The sequence below is a fragment of the Equus asinus genome, chromosome 7 (assembly GCF_041296235.1).
Source record: "Equus asinus isolate D_3611 breed Donkey chromosome 7, EquAss-T2T_v2, whole genome shotgun sequence".
In the NCBI taxonomy this organism is placed as follows: domain Eukaryota; kingdom Metazoa; phylum Chordata; class Mammalia; order Perissodactyla; family Equidae; genus Equus; species Equus asinus.
Window position 1 is genome coordinate 28443554 of NC_091796.1, and position 15933 is coordinate 28459486.

The 15933-nt window shown below is 50.4% G+C and overlaps 1 protein-coding gene across 2 annotated transcripts in view; it reads left to right on the forward strand.

The window, feature by feature from the left end:
- The window catches only part of ST8SIA5 (ST8 alpha-N-acetyl-neuraminide alpha-2,8-sialyltransferase 5), a 62881-nt gene that overhangs the window by 41896 nt on the left and 5052 nt on the right, over positions 1-15933 (forward strand). For both annotated transcript variants that reach the window (XM_070513114.1, XM_070513113.1), the window contains 3 exons: positions 7181-7267; positions 11217-11361; positions 15069-15181. In XM_070513114.1, coding sequence (XP_070369215.1) covers positions 7181-7267; positions 11217-11361; positions 15069-15181 — 345 coding nt within the window. The remainder of the gene's footprint in view (positions 1-7180; positions 7268-11216; positions 11362-15068; positions 15182-15933) is intronic.

A 15933-nucleotide genomic window follows, 5' to 3' on the forward strand; every position in this document is an offset into this window, starting at 1 on the left:
ACCAGCACGCACAACAGGTGCTCAATAAATACTGATATGCCTCCCTCCCCTCCTTCCTTCTCTGTTCTTTCCTTTCTGGAACCAGCAGCGGCAGTTTTGCTGGGCTGTCATTCAGATCTGTAAGCTTAGCAGCTGCAGGACAGCCCTAAGGATAAGACCTATGTCCAGCTAGGGTTAGCTGCGTTGTTTGGGGTCCCTGTCCTGACCCAGGGTCTCTGTACGTTGTCTGGAGATAAACACGTGGGACAGCGCACCCTCCCGCCAACCCCGCCCAACCCTGGCTGAGCACACACCGTCGTTCAGCCCTCGTGGAGCTTACAGCCCAGCGCGGGAGGCGGACAGTAATAACCAGTCACCCTGTGGAGACAAGGGGATGACAGGGACCTTCGCGAGGGCTGGGGTGGGGAGGGGTTGTCAGGCACGGCTCCTCTGAGGAAGGGATGCTGGAGCTCCATCTGAAGGGCCGTAGGAGTTAACTAGGCTAGGAGGATCCCAGACTGAGGGAACAGTTTGTGCAAAGGCCCTGAGCCAGGGGGGAGCCTGCTGTGTCCAGGCTCTGAGGGCCAGGGCAGCTTGAATGCCAGCGTGAAGAGGGACACAGAAGCCATGTTGCTAGAGGGACAGGCAAGGGCCAGACGTGGTGGGCTTGCAGTGCAGACAGGCCATAGATTTTATCTTTATCTGAGGGCACTGGGGACCTGTGGGTGGGCTGTAAGCGGGTGGTGGTGGGAGGGTGTGACGCGACAGGAGTTTCATACACTCCGCTGAGGAGTTATGACTTAGTGATGAAGATGGCCACCTGGACCTCAGGCAGGAGCCAGATTCATAAGCTCATAAGCAGACAGCCTTGATCTTTTCTCAGGATTCAAAGATCTCAGGCCCTTACATGTGTCACTGTGGAAAGCCGGAGCATGCTCGTTGAGCATATACCTTAGAGTTTTTCAAATTATAAAATGCACATAGCTTCTCCATGGTTACTTCCAGGTCTAGACAGGAAGATCTGAGCGATGCCGTAAACAGGGCATCCTTCTTTGTACCTGCCCATACCTCCACGCACGTGTTTTCTGTATGTCAGTGTTAGTCCCTATGCTAGTTTGCTAGGGCTGCCATGACAGAGGACCACGGACTGGGGACTTACACAACAGAACTTTATTTTCTCAGAGTTCCCAGAGGCTGGCAGTCTGAGATGAAGGAGCCGGCAGGTTGGTTTCTCCTGAGGCCTCTCTCCTTGCCTTGCAGACGGCTGCCTTCTCCATCTGCCTTCATGCGGACTTCCTTCTGCACCTGTCTGTGTCCTAATTTCCTCTTGTTATAAGGATATCAGTCATATTGGATTAGAGCCCTTCTAAGGATGTCATTTTATCTTGACTACCTCCTTAAAGACCTGCTCTCCAAATACAGTCACCTTCTGAGATATTGGGGGTTAGGACTTCAACCTATGAATGTTGAGGGACCCACAGTTCAGCCCATAATAGTCCCTATCACAGCTTCCATTTAGGGATGAAGTTAGAAATTACCTGGGCCCTAATCACAAACATTGCGGGGTGGGATGGAGAACCTCATATTTCCCCATGATCTGTGCCCACCCTTTGTCCCTTGTCCCACTCGTGTTGGTGGCATTTGGTCATCTGCATGTTTGTCTTTAGTTCTCATCTCTGCCTTTCAGGCAGCCCCTCTGGGCTCCTGAGCTGAGTAACCATTCCTGCTGTGACTTCTGGGCCTTGCACCACCCTGTCTCTTCCATGGCACTGGCCCTCCCTGTGGTCCCCAGGCCATGGGAGTCTGGGCAGTGGTGGTGTTGGGGGTCTGAGAGGAGAGGAAAAGCTGGACCTGCTTACGGGGCATCGGCATGTGAGCCTAGTGGGTCATCGGGAGTGGCGAGCCCAGTGCCTTTTTTGTGAGTCCTCAAGCTGAGGGTCATTCGGTCCTCCAGGGCTGAAATCAGAGAGCCCAGAGGCCGGCCTCTGATCTGAGTGGTTCTGACACCACCTGGGCATCTGTGGACTTTGCTGTGCTCCGGCCCAGAGCTGTGAGCAGTGCTCATGCTGGAGACTCTGTCATCAGGAAAAGGTTAAATCCCCATCTGTGAATGGAGGGGGCTGGACGGATGTGCCCCAAGGCCCTTCAGGCTCACGGATGTCAGCTGGCATTCTGTCTGAGGACATAGGGAGGTGTGTTATTCATCTGGGAATGATTCTGATCCAAAATGCTCAAATCAGTGGTAAAGATCGGTCGGGCAGAAAATGCCCACATGGAAAAAGCCTCCTTCTCTGACAATGTCAGATACATGAGGAATTACTCTATGATGATTTGTTATGAAAACGCATTGTCACTAATGCTTAACAAATTTATTTATGCTTAATTTTAATCATTCTAGAGCCTCTATTTTTAACCCACTTGCTACCTGTGCTCACACCCGGGGCCTCTCCTGCCATCCCTTCCCCGTCTTTCTGGGGCAGAGAACCATGCACCGAGCCTGGCATTGAGACTAGGAGAGAGGCTGGGCTCCAGGCCGGCTGGGCTGTGCTCACCAGGCTGGGAGGCCCCTTCATTCCCGGGCATCTCTGAGTCCCAGAGTCTCACCCTGCACAGTTTCAGGATGCTTTTGTTAAATGAATGAATGGATGGAGGAAGTGGATGAGACCTGGGTGGAAACAGGAGGCCACGGAAGAAAAAGGAGAAAGAAGAAGGGTAATTTGTTACCATCTCTTGCACATGGCTAGAAAAATCAAGTAGACCACAAAAGCTTATGATATAGTCAAACACCACATAATGACGTTTCAGTCAACGGTGGACGGCATATACCAAGGTGGTCGTATAAGATAAGTACCATAGAGCCTAGTGTGTAGTAGGCTACAGCATCTAGGTTTGTGTAAGTGCACACTATGATGTTCGCACAATGATGAAATCGCTTAACAATGCATTTCTCAGAACGTATCCCTGACGTTAATAAAAAGCAGTAGTCGCCTGCCCACACCTTCTCCCCCAGCCCTGCTCCTTTCAACTATTAGCTGTTTCCTCTGGTGAGTACCTCCATACATCTCAGTAGCACACACATGCTGCTGTTTCTAGACTTCCCGCTTTCACACAGTGTTCACCGACATTCTGCTTTTGCGAGTGAGGATTCAACTCCCTCTACCATAGCCATTCCCCTCCCTACTTTTCCCGGTTGAGGGGTATTGCTATTTTCAGTGACTGTATCTATAGATTGCCTGAGTAACCTATGTCTTGTTCTGCCAAATATGGGCAGTATCTCTTGACCCTGTGGTTTGTAAAATGAGGCTATTAAAATTACTCCAACCTTTTAGTTCCAGCTTCTGGCTTCAGTGATCCATGAGTTTACTTCTAAAACGTCAAGGCTGATAACATTGGCATTATTCTATTTGTAAGCATAGCAAGTCTTTCTTGGGTTTTCTCTATAGGTTACTCTAAAATTTGAAGATCAGAAAATAATGATTCCATCTCCTTTCTTGTAATTTTTTTTTCTGGAGCTTCTAGACATCTTTTTCTCATTAAACTTTATCTCTATGATGTCCTATTTTTTTCCTGCGTCCCCGTCGACCAGGCATTTCCCCCACGAGTTTCCCGTCATCCTCTTGCTCCAACCTGGACAGGCTACCATCTTGGTGGGTCGCATGCCGTTGTCCTGGCCCTCCGTCTCTGCTCCTTAAGTCAGATTCACCTCTGCTAGAACCCATAGCTGCTTCTTTTTTGGTTTACTCCTTCATTTTGCTTCCACCTATCTTCAAGTAAATTCCCCCAAAATGATGGGTAGGAGATAAGATTTTGAGTCCTTCTGTGTCTAAATGACTTAATTCTTCCCTTATACTTGTTTGTTGGTTTGGTGGGGTTGGTATTTTAAGTGAAAATCATTTTGCCCTGGAATGCTGAATACCTTCTGCATCATCTTCTAGCGTCCAGGGCTATATGAGTAGGATTCTACTTGTTCCTTAGATGTGACCTGTTTTTGTCTTTCTGCAGTCTTTTCAGATCATGACAGTTCTGAAATGTCCCCCTGGTGTGCCTCAGGACCTCTCAATCTGGGGCTCATGTTCAAAGTCTTGAACTCACTCTTGCATTTCTTTATACTTCCTCCTCTCCATTTTTCTCAACTTCTCTTTCTAGTACATTTAAGAGTTGTATACTGGATCTGCTGGATCGCTCCTCTAGCACTCATATCTTTTAGTCTCATCTTTTCTCTCTCTTTGTCCTTTGCTTCTACTCTTTGAGAAAATTCCTTAACTTTATCTTCCAGCTCCTCATGAACTTCCCCCCTGCCCCCAGAGCTCTTTCTTTGTTCTCAGAGCAGTCTCTTCTTATTTTAAGGATGTCATGGCTTCTTGACTATCTCTGGGGTCACTAAGTAGAATATTTTCAAGTTCTATTTTGTTCCTCCAATAGTTTTCTCTGTGGTCATTTTGTCTGATGGTTTATCCTGGTCTGTTTCCTTCAGGTTGGCCAGGTGATCCTTGATTATCTATCCTATCTATTTAAATTTAAACAATACAAAGCTGATAGAAACTCTCTGCCTGCAGGCCTTCCTTGAGAGTGGTTGTTCAACATGCTGCTGGCCCTTTTTCTGCTAGAATGCCCAGATCTTTTCACTGGGGATGATAATTCTTTTAGGCAGGAAGAACTGAAGGTCTCACTGAATCCTTCTTCTCCCTCTGCTGGACGTTAAATATTTGGCTGCTTATATATTTGGCTCAAGGGGTGGGCTCGACCCTTCTGGATATGGACTTGAAACTGATCCTCATTTTCAGCACCAGGTCCCTTCCCCACCCTCCACCCCCCTTTAACATTTTCCATGCAGATCGGCTCTATCTCTGGGCCGTGTCATCCCTCCTTCTGTCACTCCCCCTCCTTCCACACACTTGTTGAAATCTCTCTTCCACTGAGACCCCCCCACCCCCATCATTCTCTTCAGCTGGTAGGTTTATACCTTTTTTATTCCTCTTCTGGAATGTTAGTGGTATCTTGGGAGAAAGGAGATAAGTGTCTGGGGTCAACCCTTCATCTTTAAAGATGATCTCTGCATTTGTAGAGCTATTTATAAAATGTAAAATATTTTTACACATACTATCTCTTTGGATCTTTCTGACAACCTTTGGGATTGGCAGGCAGAGGTTATTGTATCCATCTTACAGATAAAGCAGCTGATCTCAGAGAGATTAAATGACTTGTTCAAGGTCACATTGCAAGTTGGGGCTGGAGCCAGGATTCAATGCTGGGTGTCCAGGCCCCGAACTTGGTCCAGTGTGTGACCCAGACACTGGTAACAGTCGAACTTGGGGCCCGGCCTGCAGTATTACCAGGGCTGTGTTTCCAGGAGGTGTTTGAGCATTGGCCATGTGGGGTGCTGCTCCAGGGGCCTGTGGGTTGCAGGGAACAGAGGAGGGAAGGGGTGGGTTAGCTGGGCCCTGCTGTGGAACGCCACCTCTCCTTCCATGTGACGGGAGCTCGAGAGGTGAGAGCTGCTGTGGGAGGTTTGGGAAAGCCAGGACGAAGGGTGAGGATGAGAGGAGGGCTCCTTCCAGCTCTTTAAAGCTGCCAAGCAGGTCCCATAGTTAGGAGGTGTCTGAACTGGGTCTAAGGCCCAAGTTCCCCTCTGCTTCCAAAATCTATGTACTTAGTCGCTGTCCTGTATGACTCTTCCTGCAATCAGCCCTCCCACACCAGTCCTGTGTTCCCTCCAGAGGTGAGGCTTGCCCTGTTTGGGAACAACTATTTTCCCCTCCAATTAAACACAGGGACTCAGCTCTGCAGAATGAACCTAGTTTTTACCTTACAGTTAAGTGAGTATTTACCTTTTTTTTGGAAGCATGGAGGCCTTTGGGAAGTTGATGAAAACTTCAGATTCTCCCCAAGATGTGCACATGGGTGGATAGACTTGAGATTTTGCCTGTAATTCTGAGAGTCATGGGTTCCCTTAAGCCCTTCAGTGGATCCAGAGTAAGAACCATTGTTATAATAGTTTTTGATAACGCTCAGCTCCTGGGGGCTGGTCACTTCCCCATTCATGACCTTCTTTAAAGGGCTGCTCTCTGCCCCAGCGCCCAAGACCAGCCAGCTTCTGAACTGGTCCACAGCTAGGTGACCCTACACAGTTACAGAATGCTGGGCCCTGGGGTGGGGACTGTGGGTGGTCAAGAGAGAGAAGTCATGGCTGTCCTTTAAGGAAATTCTGATCTGTCCAGCATTTCCCTGTGTTTCCGAGGAACCCCAGTCTGATGAACTATTCAATGGAGAAAGGGTTCCATGATCCAATACCTTTGGGAAATGACGCATATGATATCCTTTCTTGGAAATTCACAATATATGAGAACATACTAAAGGATCTGAGAAATTCTGCAGTAAAGAAAAACACTTAACTTTATTAAACCCAGCTTTCTCCAAATATATGTGACTGTGAGTTCTCCCTTTTTCAAAAGAAAATTTGGTTAAACTATATGAAATTGTCATTTTAGCAGCAGAGAAGGGTGTGCCCTTGCAATGAGCCCATTAGGGAAGTGATCTCACGCCCTTTATAGACAGATGCTCCTGGGGGAACTGTGCAGGCCCTTGGCGGTGGGCGTGCGAGGAAGAATGTTTTAAAGTGTACCCGGGATTTGTTTTAATCAGATATGGTGAGACGCACAGACACAGAAATGATATCAAGAAGGAAGAAGTTCTTATACTCACAGATCCCTAGAGACAGGAGGCATGGCAGGCCAGGCAGGGCCACACGGGGAAGCACCAGGGATGGCCAGGAGGAGAAAAAAGCACAGGCGAGAGCCTTCTATTATGGTTTTTGTGGGAAGGAATGGGAAAAGCAGGGCAGACAGGCTTAGGATTGGTTGGGATGAATAATTTTGGAGGGCTCTGGGACATAGGGACTGCCCCTAGTTGTGTGATGAGGAGGGCAGGGGCTAGTGGCTCAGTTGTTAAAGGAGGTTGAGAGCATGGCCTCTGAATTGGTTGGCTTGCCTGTGAAAGGTGTGCTTGCAGAAGAGTTGTTTGCTATCTCTAGGAATTAGCAAGGCCCCAGGTGTGAGAGCATCAAGAATATAGAAAATAAGAAAATACAAAGGACCAGCCCAGGATTTGGCATATGGGGGAGCAGGACGGGAGCATGTTTGGGAATGAGGACACCTAGTCCAGCTTGGCCTTTCATGCACTCTTCTGTCTTCCCCTCCCACAGGGTGAAGCAGTCGGAGCTGTTCGACAGGTGGAAGAGCCTCCAGATGTGCAAATGGGCGATGAACATCTCTGAAGCCAACCAGTTCAAGTACCTGCGATACGTCTGTCCTTCCCAGCCCTTCTACTCGTGGGGTTCTCCTCTTGCCGCCTCTTCAGATCCTCCTTGTCCTGCCAGGCCCAGCCCCTAGGCGCATCTTCCCAGGAGCTGGTTCCAATTGGGCTTTGGCATCTGGGCCGTGGGGAGGTGTTGGCTCAGTCTACAGGCTGAGGTGGCACCTGCTAGGTGCTGTCCCCTACTTTCTCGCCCTTAGTCCTTGCAGCAGCCTTGCAAGGTTGGTGGTGTCATCTCCAGTACATTTGAGGTTGACTGAGACTCATAACAGTGATTGACTCAAGGTCTCCTGCAGGTCTGTGCATGTTAAGGCACCTGGAGCACCTTGCATGGTCTCACCCCGTTCCCCTGCCCACCACTGGGGCAGCGGCTCTCACTCAGCAGCCCTCTCCTTCCTTCTCGGGCCACTTGGGGTCTTGCAGCCTATATGGATGTTTGAGCCCTGCTGCAGATTATTTTTTGCCCAAGAAGCAACAGCTGTATGTTAAAGTTCTCCTGTCTTTGAGAGCTAAGCAGCTAGCAGAAGCCCAGAAATTCTTTTTGATTAATGGTGAACCGGAGGGTCCTCTCCATCTCTAAAATTCTCTGAGTTTATGGTATTATTTAGTGCAGGTAGACCCTATTTAATGAAATTCGTAGGCTCTTGGGAATGTGTGGGTAAACTGGATTTTGGCAAGTCAGGTCATAGTTTAAATGTACTGGGGCGCTCTCAGCCTGAAGGAATCCTGCCCGGGAGGCTGTGAAAAGCAAATCACACTAAGGATTTTGTATTTTCTTCATTAGTCATTTGTTCCGGTTTGCTGCAATTCCAGGCCGAGTCTAGAGACCGAGTAATAGATTTAAGTGCTACGTTTTTATTTTTATTTTTATGTATTTATTTATTTTGTTGAGGTCACATTGGTTTATAACATTATATAAGTCTCAGGTGTACATCATCATATTTTGACTTCTGTATAGACTGCCGTGTGTTTACCACCAAAAGTCTAGTTGCCCTCTGTCACCGTAGACATGCGCCCCTTTACCCCTTTTGCTCTCCCCCTGCACACTTCCCCTCTGGTAACCACCAGTCTATTCTGTGTTTGTTTGTTTATCTTCCACACATGAGGGGGATCATACAGTATTTGTCTTTCTCCATCTGACTGATTTTGCTTAGCGTAACACCCTCAAGGTCCACCCATGTCGCAAATGGCAAGATTTCATCTTCTTTATGGCTGAGTAGTATTCCATTGTATATGTATACCACATCTTCTTTACTCTTTCATCCAAAGTAAGTACATTTTTAGAAATGTGAGTGTTTAAGGTGATGACCCCTGAAGAGCAGGTGCCAGCAGCCCCAAACCAGAGGCCTCTGTGAGACTGTGGAAACCCACCTACGGCCTGACAGTAGTTTGCAGAGACCCATCTGTCATAAAAGTAGAACGTGAACTTGAGCAAAGTGCTGGAAGAGCGGGAAGAGGTCCAAGATCTGTGCGGCAAGTGCAGCCCTGAATCCGCCCCTTAGGAGTGTCACCGTGGGGGCTGTGCAGCAGATGCCCCTGGGGGCCCGTGGGGCCTGAGCGCACTGAGGCTGACAGACACTCGGCATGGACGAGGTCAGTGAGACGCAAGAGGATGTTGTCCAGGCCGAGAGCTGGAGAGAGGCCTTATCGGTGGGGTTCACGTATATAAGGAAATAATGAAGCAACAGGAAGATGACGTGGCAAGAGAAAACAGGGATGAGGGTGGGAGCCTTTGGCAGGGATCAGTGAGCACTCTCGGGGGGAGAGGCTTTGGGCTTGCGGAGACCCTTCTGGAGCTGGGGGTGGAGGTTGGGAGCGGTTTCAGGTGTGGGAAAGGGAGCTGACATCAGGTCAGCTCTAAATGGAAAGACCTTTAAGGCTAGTCGGTTGCCTGCCTTTGTTCTTATTACTAGTTCATTGAACAATGATGAGATTCTTAATTCGGGTTCTCAAGAACCTGGTGCAGTGATGTGGGATGGGGTGGAAGAGCGTGCCAGAAGACAGGGAGGAGTATTCCAGTGACAGGAAAGGAATCCTGTAACTGAAGTATTCCGCCACCTTCCTGCTTACAAATAGACACATTGGCATTCTGGCTTATATATCAGTCACTTGTGAGCTTGGCTAGTATAAGTCAGTCTCCCTCAATGGGGTTTTCTCCAGTGGATTGACAAGATTGAGTTTCTGGACCAGCAAAGCTAAATGGACCAGTTACTAATTTGTGATGCTGACCCATGACCCCTGCCTGGCCGGGCTTCTGGCCTCCCCTCTGGGAAGCCTCAGTCACATTCTGAAACCATCCACAGGAAAGACCACTTTCTGGGACCAGCAGCCAGCTAAGCTCTCCAGTGAGGTCCCTGTAAGAGATTAAGTCATAAAAGATAATTTGTAAAACCTTCCTGGCTTTGGCAACTTGGAGTCACAGAATTACAGAGGGTCAGAGGTGGAGGAGCCAAACCTGCATTCTACAGGTGAGGAAACTGAGGCCCAGAGAGGGGAAGAGACCTGCTCAGAGCCCCATGGCTGGTGGGGACAGAGCAGAAACTAGAACTCAGTCCTCTTGCCACAGTTGGCAGGCCAAGTTTCCATCCCAGACTTTGGGTGTGAACTTTCTAGAAAGCTCCTCTTCAGCCTTTGATAGTGGTCATCATCTGGGCTTCACAGAGAAGGTTCCATTCCTCCCAGGGCCACCTGGACACTGGATGTGACTGTGCTGGGAGACGATGTTGAGGAAAGAAGGCCACTGTGCACTCAGCCCACTGCTGCTGTTTTTGGAGAAAGTGGATCCTCATGGGCACAAAGCCCTGACATGAGAGGATGGCAGTTTGCATCCTTTGTCAAGTCCAGGTCCTCTGAAGCCACGGCATATGGCTTTGGGTCCCCAGGATCCGAGCCCATCACCAAGCCTGGCCGGCACGCCATGGAGAATGCACTGCTGGGTGGAACCCCAGCTGCAGAGAAGAGAAAAGTCAGGCTCGTTGGCCTGGCTGACTCCCAAGCCTGCCTCATCGGCCACATTCTCTCTCGGAGATATTTTTTAAAGCCTGCTTGCACCATCTGAGCTTTAACCCTTCTGTAGCTCATGTTTGAGTGTTTTCGTGAGTGACATCCACAGGGATCTTTTTACTGATTTAAATAATGAATTCCTGGAAATTTCTTTTGGAAGCTAGATTCCACTTTCTGTAGGAAGCCATTCAGTATCAACTCACCATCCCTATTTCTTCTGACCCTACACTATTCCTAAGACAGTTTCTAAATGATTGAAGTATTGCACGTTTTTGTTGACCGTTTGTGTCTTGGTTTTGTGACCCCGTCAGACAGGGTAGATGCCTGTCAGAGTCTAACATGGGGGCTGAGTCGAAGCAAGAACTCTGCATCCTGCTGGATTTCCATCGGGGCTGGATAAACAGCGTGTTTCCAGGAAGTAGTAGAATGCTTAGCAGATCCTGAGGAAAGCCTGAATGAGGGCTATTCATCCCACAATTTGCGGGGACCTGCTTGTTAAACAGACTTGTGCATGTGACTGACATTGTGTGGGACCAGGAGAGGCATGGTCCCTGCCATCAAGGGGCTTTCATTCAGGCAGGGCGGGAGTTGGCAGATGATGAAGCGGGTGGGACCCAGTCTGTGCTCCCGGCCTTCAGAGGCCAGTGTGATCGGTGGGGCTGGGGTGGCTGGGAGCTCAGGAGAGAAACCTGGCTAGACCCTGAGAGGTCAGTGTCAGCAGAGGAGGAAAGGCCCGGGCATTGGGCGGGCAAAGGGGGAGGGGACAGCATGAGCAGAGGAGTGGGGGTGCCTAGGGGTAGTGGGAGGGGACGGTGTTCCCTGGTCTCCCCTAGGGGCCTCGGTTCCATGACCCCTCTGCTTGTTGAGAGGCTTTGCTCTGCCCGGTGTCACCAGTCTCTCCCCGTCTGTCTCCTGCCCTGCAGGTCCACTCTGTCCAGGTGCTGTAACGCCCCCTCCTTCCTCTTCACCACCCAGAAGAACACTCCCCTGGGGACGAAGCTCAAGTACGAGGTGGACACCAGCGGCATCTACCACATCAACCAGGAGATCTTCCGCATGTTTCCCAAGGTGCCGCTTTGGGCAGGGCGGTCTCGGTGGGGCGGTGGGGCTGACCCAGTGTGGCCCTCTGTGGCCATGCCCGTGGATTTGGCATCACTGCGCTGTGTCCTCTGCACACAGGTGTCCTGGCCCTGGTTAGCTATTCTTTTAGGCTCAGTAGACTGTCCTCTGGGGTTCCTAGGGTTCTTTCTAGCACAGTGAATGCCAACTGGCTAGTATTTGAATGGCTTTTGGCAAGAAAGTGGTTGTAAAATTTTGGTTATTGCATTGCTTGCAGAGGACATCCTGAAGCTATCTGGGAGGGTGATTAAGCGTTTATCCCCCTCCCAGGGGAGGCACAAGAGCAAAAACATGTGCAAAGAATGTGTGCACAAGAAGTCACAAACCAATACAAAGCAAGGCACCGAAAGATTGATCTCGTATTGGATGACCTTGGGCAATTATTATGTCCTTCAAGGGCTCATCTCTCTGTCTCTAACACTGGGTTTTAGACTGGGAATATGTTTGGCTGCCTATAACAGAAAATCTAAAATATCGGAGACTTAAAGAAAATAGACGTTTATTCTTTTCCTGTCACATATAAGAAGTCTGGAGGTAGGCTGTTCATTCAGGGCCAGCATGGCGGCTTCCTGGTCACAGGGACCACAGAGCAACTGATCCGCATGAGCAAACTGCTCAGATCACTGAGGCTCAGGCACACGCACTCACTTCTGGCCTGGTGGCTGCGTCAGACTCTCAGAGAGGAGCCCTGGAGCCTGCATTTTCAGCTGATCCTGATGGTTGCCATCTGAAGGGGAGGAAGGCTCCGTGGGATGTGGTCACAACCACCTCCTGGAGAGAGCCGGCCCAGGGCAGGACTTAGGGGGTCCAGTGTGTAGAAATTCTGAGCGGGGGCATGTTCAGGTCTTTCTGGATGAAATCTGAGGGTCTGGGCTGCCCTGCTTCTCCAGGGAGTGCCAAGGAAACGAAGCCCTGGGTTTCCCTGTGTTCTGGTACTCGCACCAGAATGTGCTGGTGAGACTGGGCATCCTGGGGCATCCTGGGGAGGAGCTGAAGGTGGGGAGCTCTCAAACATGCTCTCCCACGTCACAGTGCTGGAGGACGATGGGACACGAGCCATGTCTCCGAGGCAGGTATTGCAAGGCCTGGAACATGAGGCTGGTGACAGAGGGTGAACTTACATTTCACGCAGGTACTGCCAGTGGGTACACATAGCTCAGATATGACATATGGGTCCAAGGAGGGCTGTGGGTATGGACCGCGGAGAACCAAGGAATTAGAGCTGGGGTTGCCAATGTACTCCGGAAAGGCCAGAGAGCACATATTTTAGGCTCTGCAGGCCATATGGTCTCTATCACAACTACTCACCCTCATCCTTCTAGCACAAAGCAGCCTTAGACACGCATAAACAAATGAGTGTGGCTGTTCCCAGTTTAGTTCCTATTAGACACTGAAATTTGAATTTTATATAATTTTTACATGTCACGAAATATTCTTTTGATTTTTTTCCAAGCATGTACAAATATAAAATCCACTCTTAGCTTGCGTGCTGTACAGAAACAGGCAGCCCGTCAGATGTGGCCTGTGGGCCGTAATTTGCCACCCCCTGAATTAGAGCATATGACATAGAAGTATTTCCCAAATCTCCCTAAAGTTGAGTGTTTCTCTGGGTTTGTGAAAAGTACAGCTTCTCGGTCTCCTACCCCAATTCCAGAGGTTCGGAGTCTGTGGTTCTGGGGTAGATCCCAGGAATGTATATTTTCAGAAGGTACCCCAGGTAGTTTTTGATTTACAGAAGTTTGGGAAACAGAATAGAAAAAGCCTTTGATGAGCTCTCAAGGGTGACTTTGGTTTTTTTTCTTTCTGTGGTAAAAGTCAAACAGTCTAGTTTCCCCCACTGGCCGTGAGACACCCTTGCTCTCCCTGTCGTGGCCCCGGGGCCTGTCCCTCCAGGGAAAATGGGCCCTGAAGAAGGACATTCTCCACAGATGGATGCAGCGTCTCCTTCAGATGTAGCCTGCTTCCTGAGGATCCCATCGTGGTGTGATTTTCCATGAGACTCCGTCTGGCAGTTGGTCCCATGAGAAGCCTGAGGCGCTGATGGGGACAGCTCTCGTGCAGAGCTAGCCAGCTGCTGTGCACTGGGAGGAGAGATGCCCAGCGGCCTCCTGGGTGTCAGAGATGGGAGGGACCTTCGGGCCATCTAGTAACCACCTGGTCCCCTGCGCTGAGACACCTCTGGGCCTAGCACTGCACTGGATCTGCTTTTCATTTACACCAGTGCTTCTCAACCAGGGGCTGTTTGCAGACATTTATCAATGTCTGGAGACATTTTTGTTGTCATGACTGAGGCGTACTCTTGGCATCAAGTGGGGAGAGGCCAAAGATGCTGCTAAACATTCTACAGTGTATAGGATAGCCCCCAACGACAAGGAATGATCTAGTCCAAAATGTCAATAGTGCCAGCTTGAGAAACTGCTTCACACCCTCTCGTTGACACGCACATGTCACTATTCCTAATTTTACAGATGGAAAAACCGAGTCACTGAGAGCTCAAAAAACTTGTCACCCCATTACAGGGGGAAACCAGCGTTAAACTTGGGTCTTTTGACTAGTGTGCCCAGTCCTGGTTTGCCCCAGACTTTCCCAGTTTGACCAAATTTGAGTCCTGCATCCTGGGTGAAGTCCCCCAGACCTGGGCAAACCAGGATGTTTGGTCACCCTACCCTTGACTCCAAGTCTGTGCTCCTGTCCTGTGCGTGTGGCTGCCCAGCTCCACCTGCTGTGGGTTGCCTAGGAGGGGATTATGACCGAGAATAGGGACATGGTGGAACCAAGTCTCCTAACTCTCAAGCCAGTATTTGCTCTTTCCTGCCAACTTGCCTGTGGTCCCCTGGAAAGCATGCCCAGGGAGCCTCTGTGGGCAGCCAGGGCCTAGACCAAGGTAACCCCACCAGCCAAGGTTGACAAAGACAAAGCACTGTGAGGTGGCCACCTGGGTGCTCTCTCGAATGCCATCAGCACACAGGGTAAGTGCTGGCTCCCCTGCACTCAGAGCTCGTTCTCTGCAGAGACCCCAAGTCCTCGCCTCTCACTGCTCCCCTGACGTGGCCTTGCTTGCTCACCCCCAGCCTCTTGTCCCTATTGCTGCCAAGTCCTGGCACCTGTCCCAGTCCATATGACCTTTCTGTCCCAGGCCTGTGTCCTCCCTGTGGAGGAGAAGAGGGTCCACACCTCACCCTGAGCTGAAAGCGGTGAGGGCCAGATTTAGGGCCCTGGTCCTGGGTGGCCCTGTCCCCATCTCTGCTGCTGTCATTCCCCGGAACATCTGCATTAACCATTAAAAAAGGCACACCAGAAGTCATAAGAAGCTGAGCTTCCAGAATTGGGACAACCGAGGGCTTCAGTGCAAGCAGGGCTAGCCATGACCTGTACTCTTCTTACTGGGAACCTAAGGCATCCCAGGGCTTATTGAACAAGGCTGTGGAGACGGGGCTTCTGTTCCAGCTCATTTGTAATTGCCTCTGGAACTGAGAACAAGTCTTTCGACCTCTCTTCTCATCTGCAAAGTGGAATAACCACTTTTCTCCCACATTCCCTACAAGGCTGTCTCAGGGGGCCGTGAGGAGTAGAGGTGGACATGGGGATGGAGGTGAGAGCACCAGGTGAAGGCTGGGGTGGCACTGCCTCTGACAGCTGTGCTCCTGTCTCCCCAGGACATGCCCTACTACCGGTCCCAGTTTAAGAAGTGTGCGGTGGTGGGCAACGGGGGCATCCTGAAGAACAGTCGCTGCGGGAGGGAGATCAACAGCGCCGACTTTGTCTTCCGGTAAAAGAATCGCCGTGGGTCTGCACCTGCCGCTTCTGCCCCCATGGCCCTCTTCCTCCGTGCCCCTCCCCCAAGGGGTGCCCCATCCCCCCGCCCTAATGCTGCCCTTCAAGTGATCAGTCCCCCACTCCCCACCCCTGCAGACCCTCAGGCTCTGGATTGTCCCTTCCTCTCCAGCCCTGTCCCTTTGGGCAAGTGGTTGAACCTCTCAGGTCCTCAGTCTCCACATCTGCAGAATGGGAAGTGTGTAGAGAGCAAATGACATAACAGATGTGAAGACCCTGAGGACTCGCAGGGGCCGTGCAGGTCTGTTGGTGAGAATGTCTGGGTGGCCACTTTCCTGGTTGGGTTCTACCCTTCCAGAAGCAGTGCTTGGAACTAGGACAGCTCATGGCTGACCAGTATTGACTTCACCCTGTTTAACTAAGCTAGAGACTGGTCCCTGTATTTCTTCTTCCTTATGTAGAGCCCCGTCTTATCTCTTTGGGGATCCTTGCTTACATCTTTAGCCTGGATAAAGAAGATGAGTTGAAAATAAGAGCCTAAAGCCAAGAGACTTGGGCTGAGGCTGCAATGGGATCTCATGGGTCACGGATCCACAATCATTGGGCCACTGAGGGTTGGTGGGGGAAGGGGTCGAACTTGCCCCTCCATGCTCAGGCCATAGAGAACCCAGCTGGCTTCCTCTGTATCCCTCTGCTCAAATGGTCACCATCCCTTCCCTCCCTGCACCCTCACCCTTGCCCACTCCC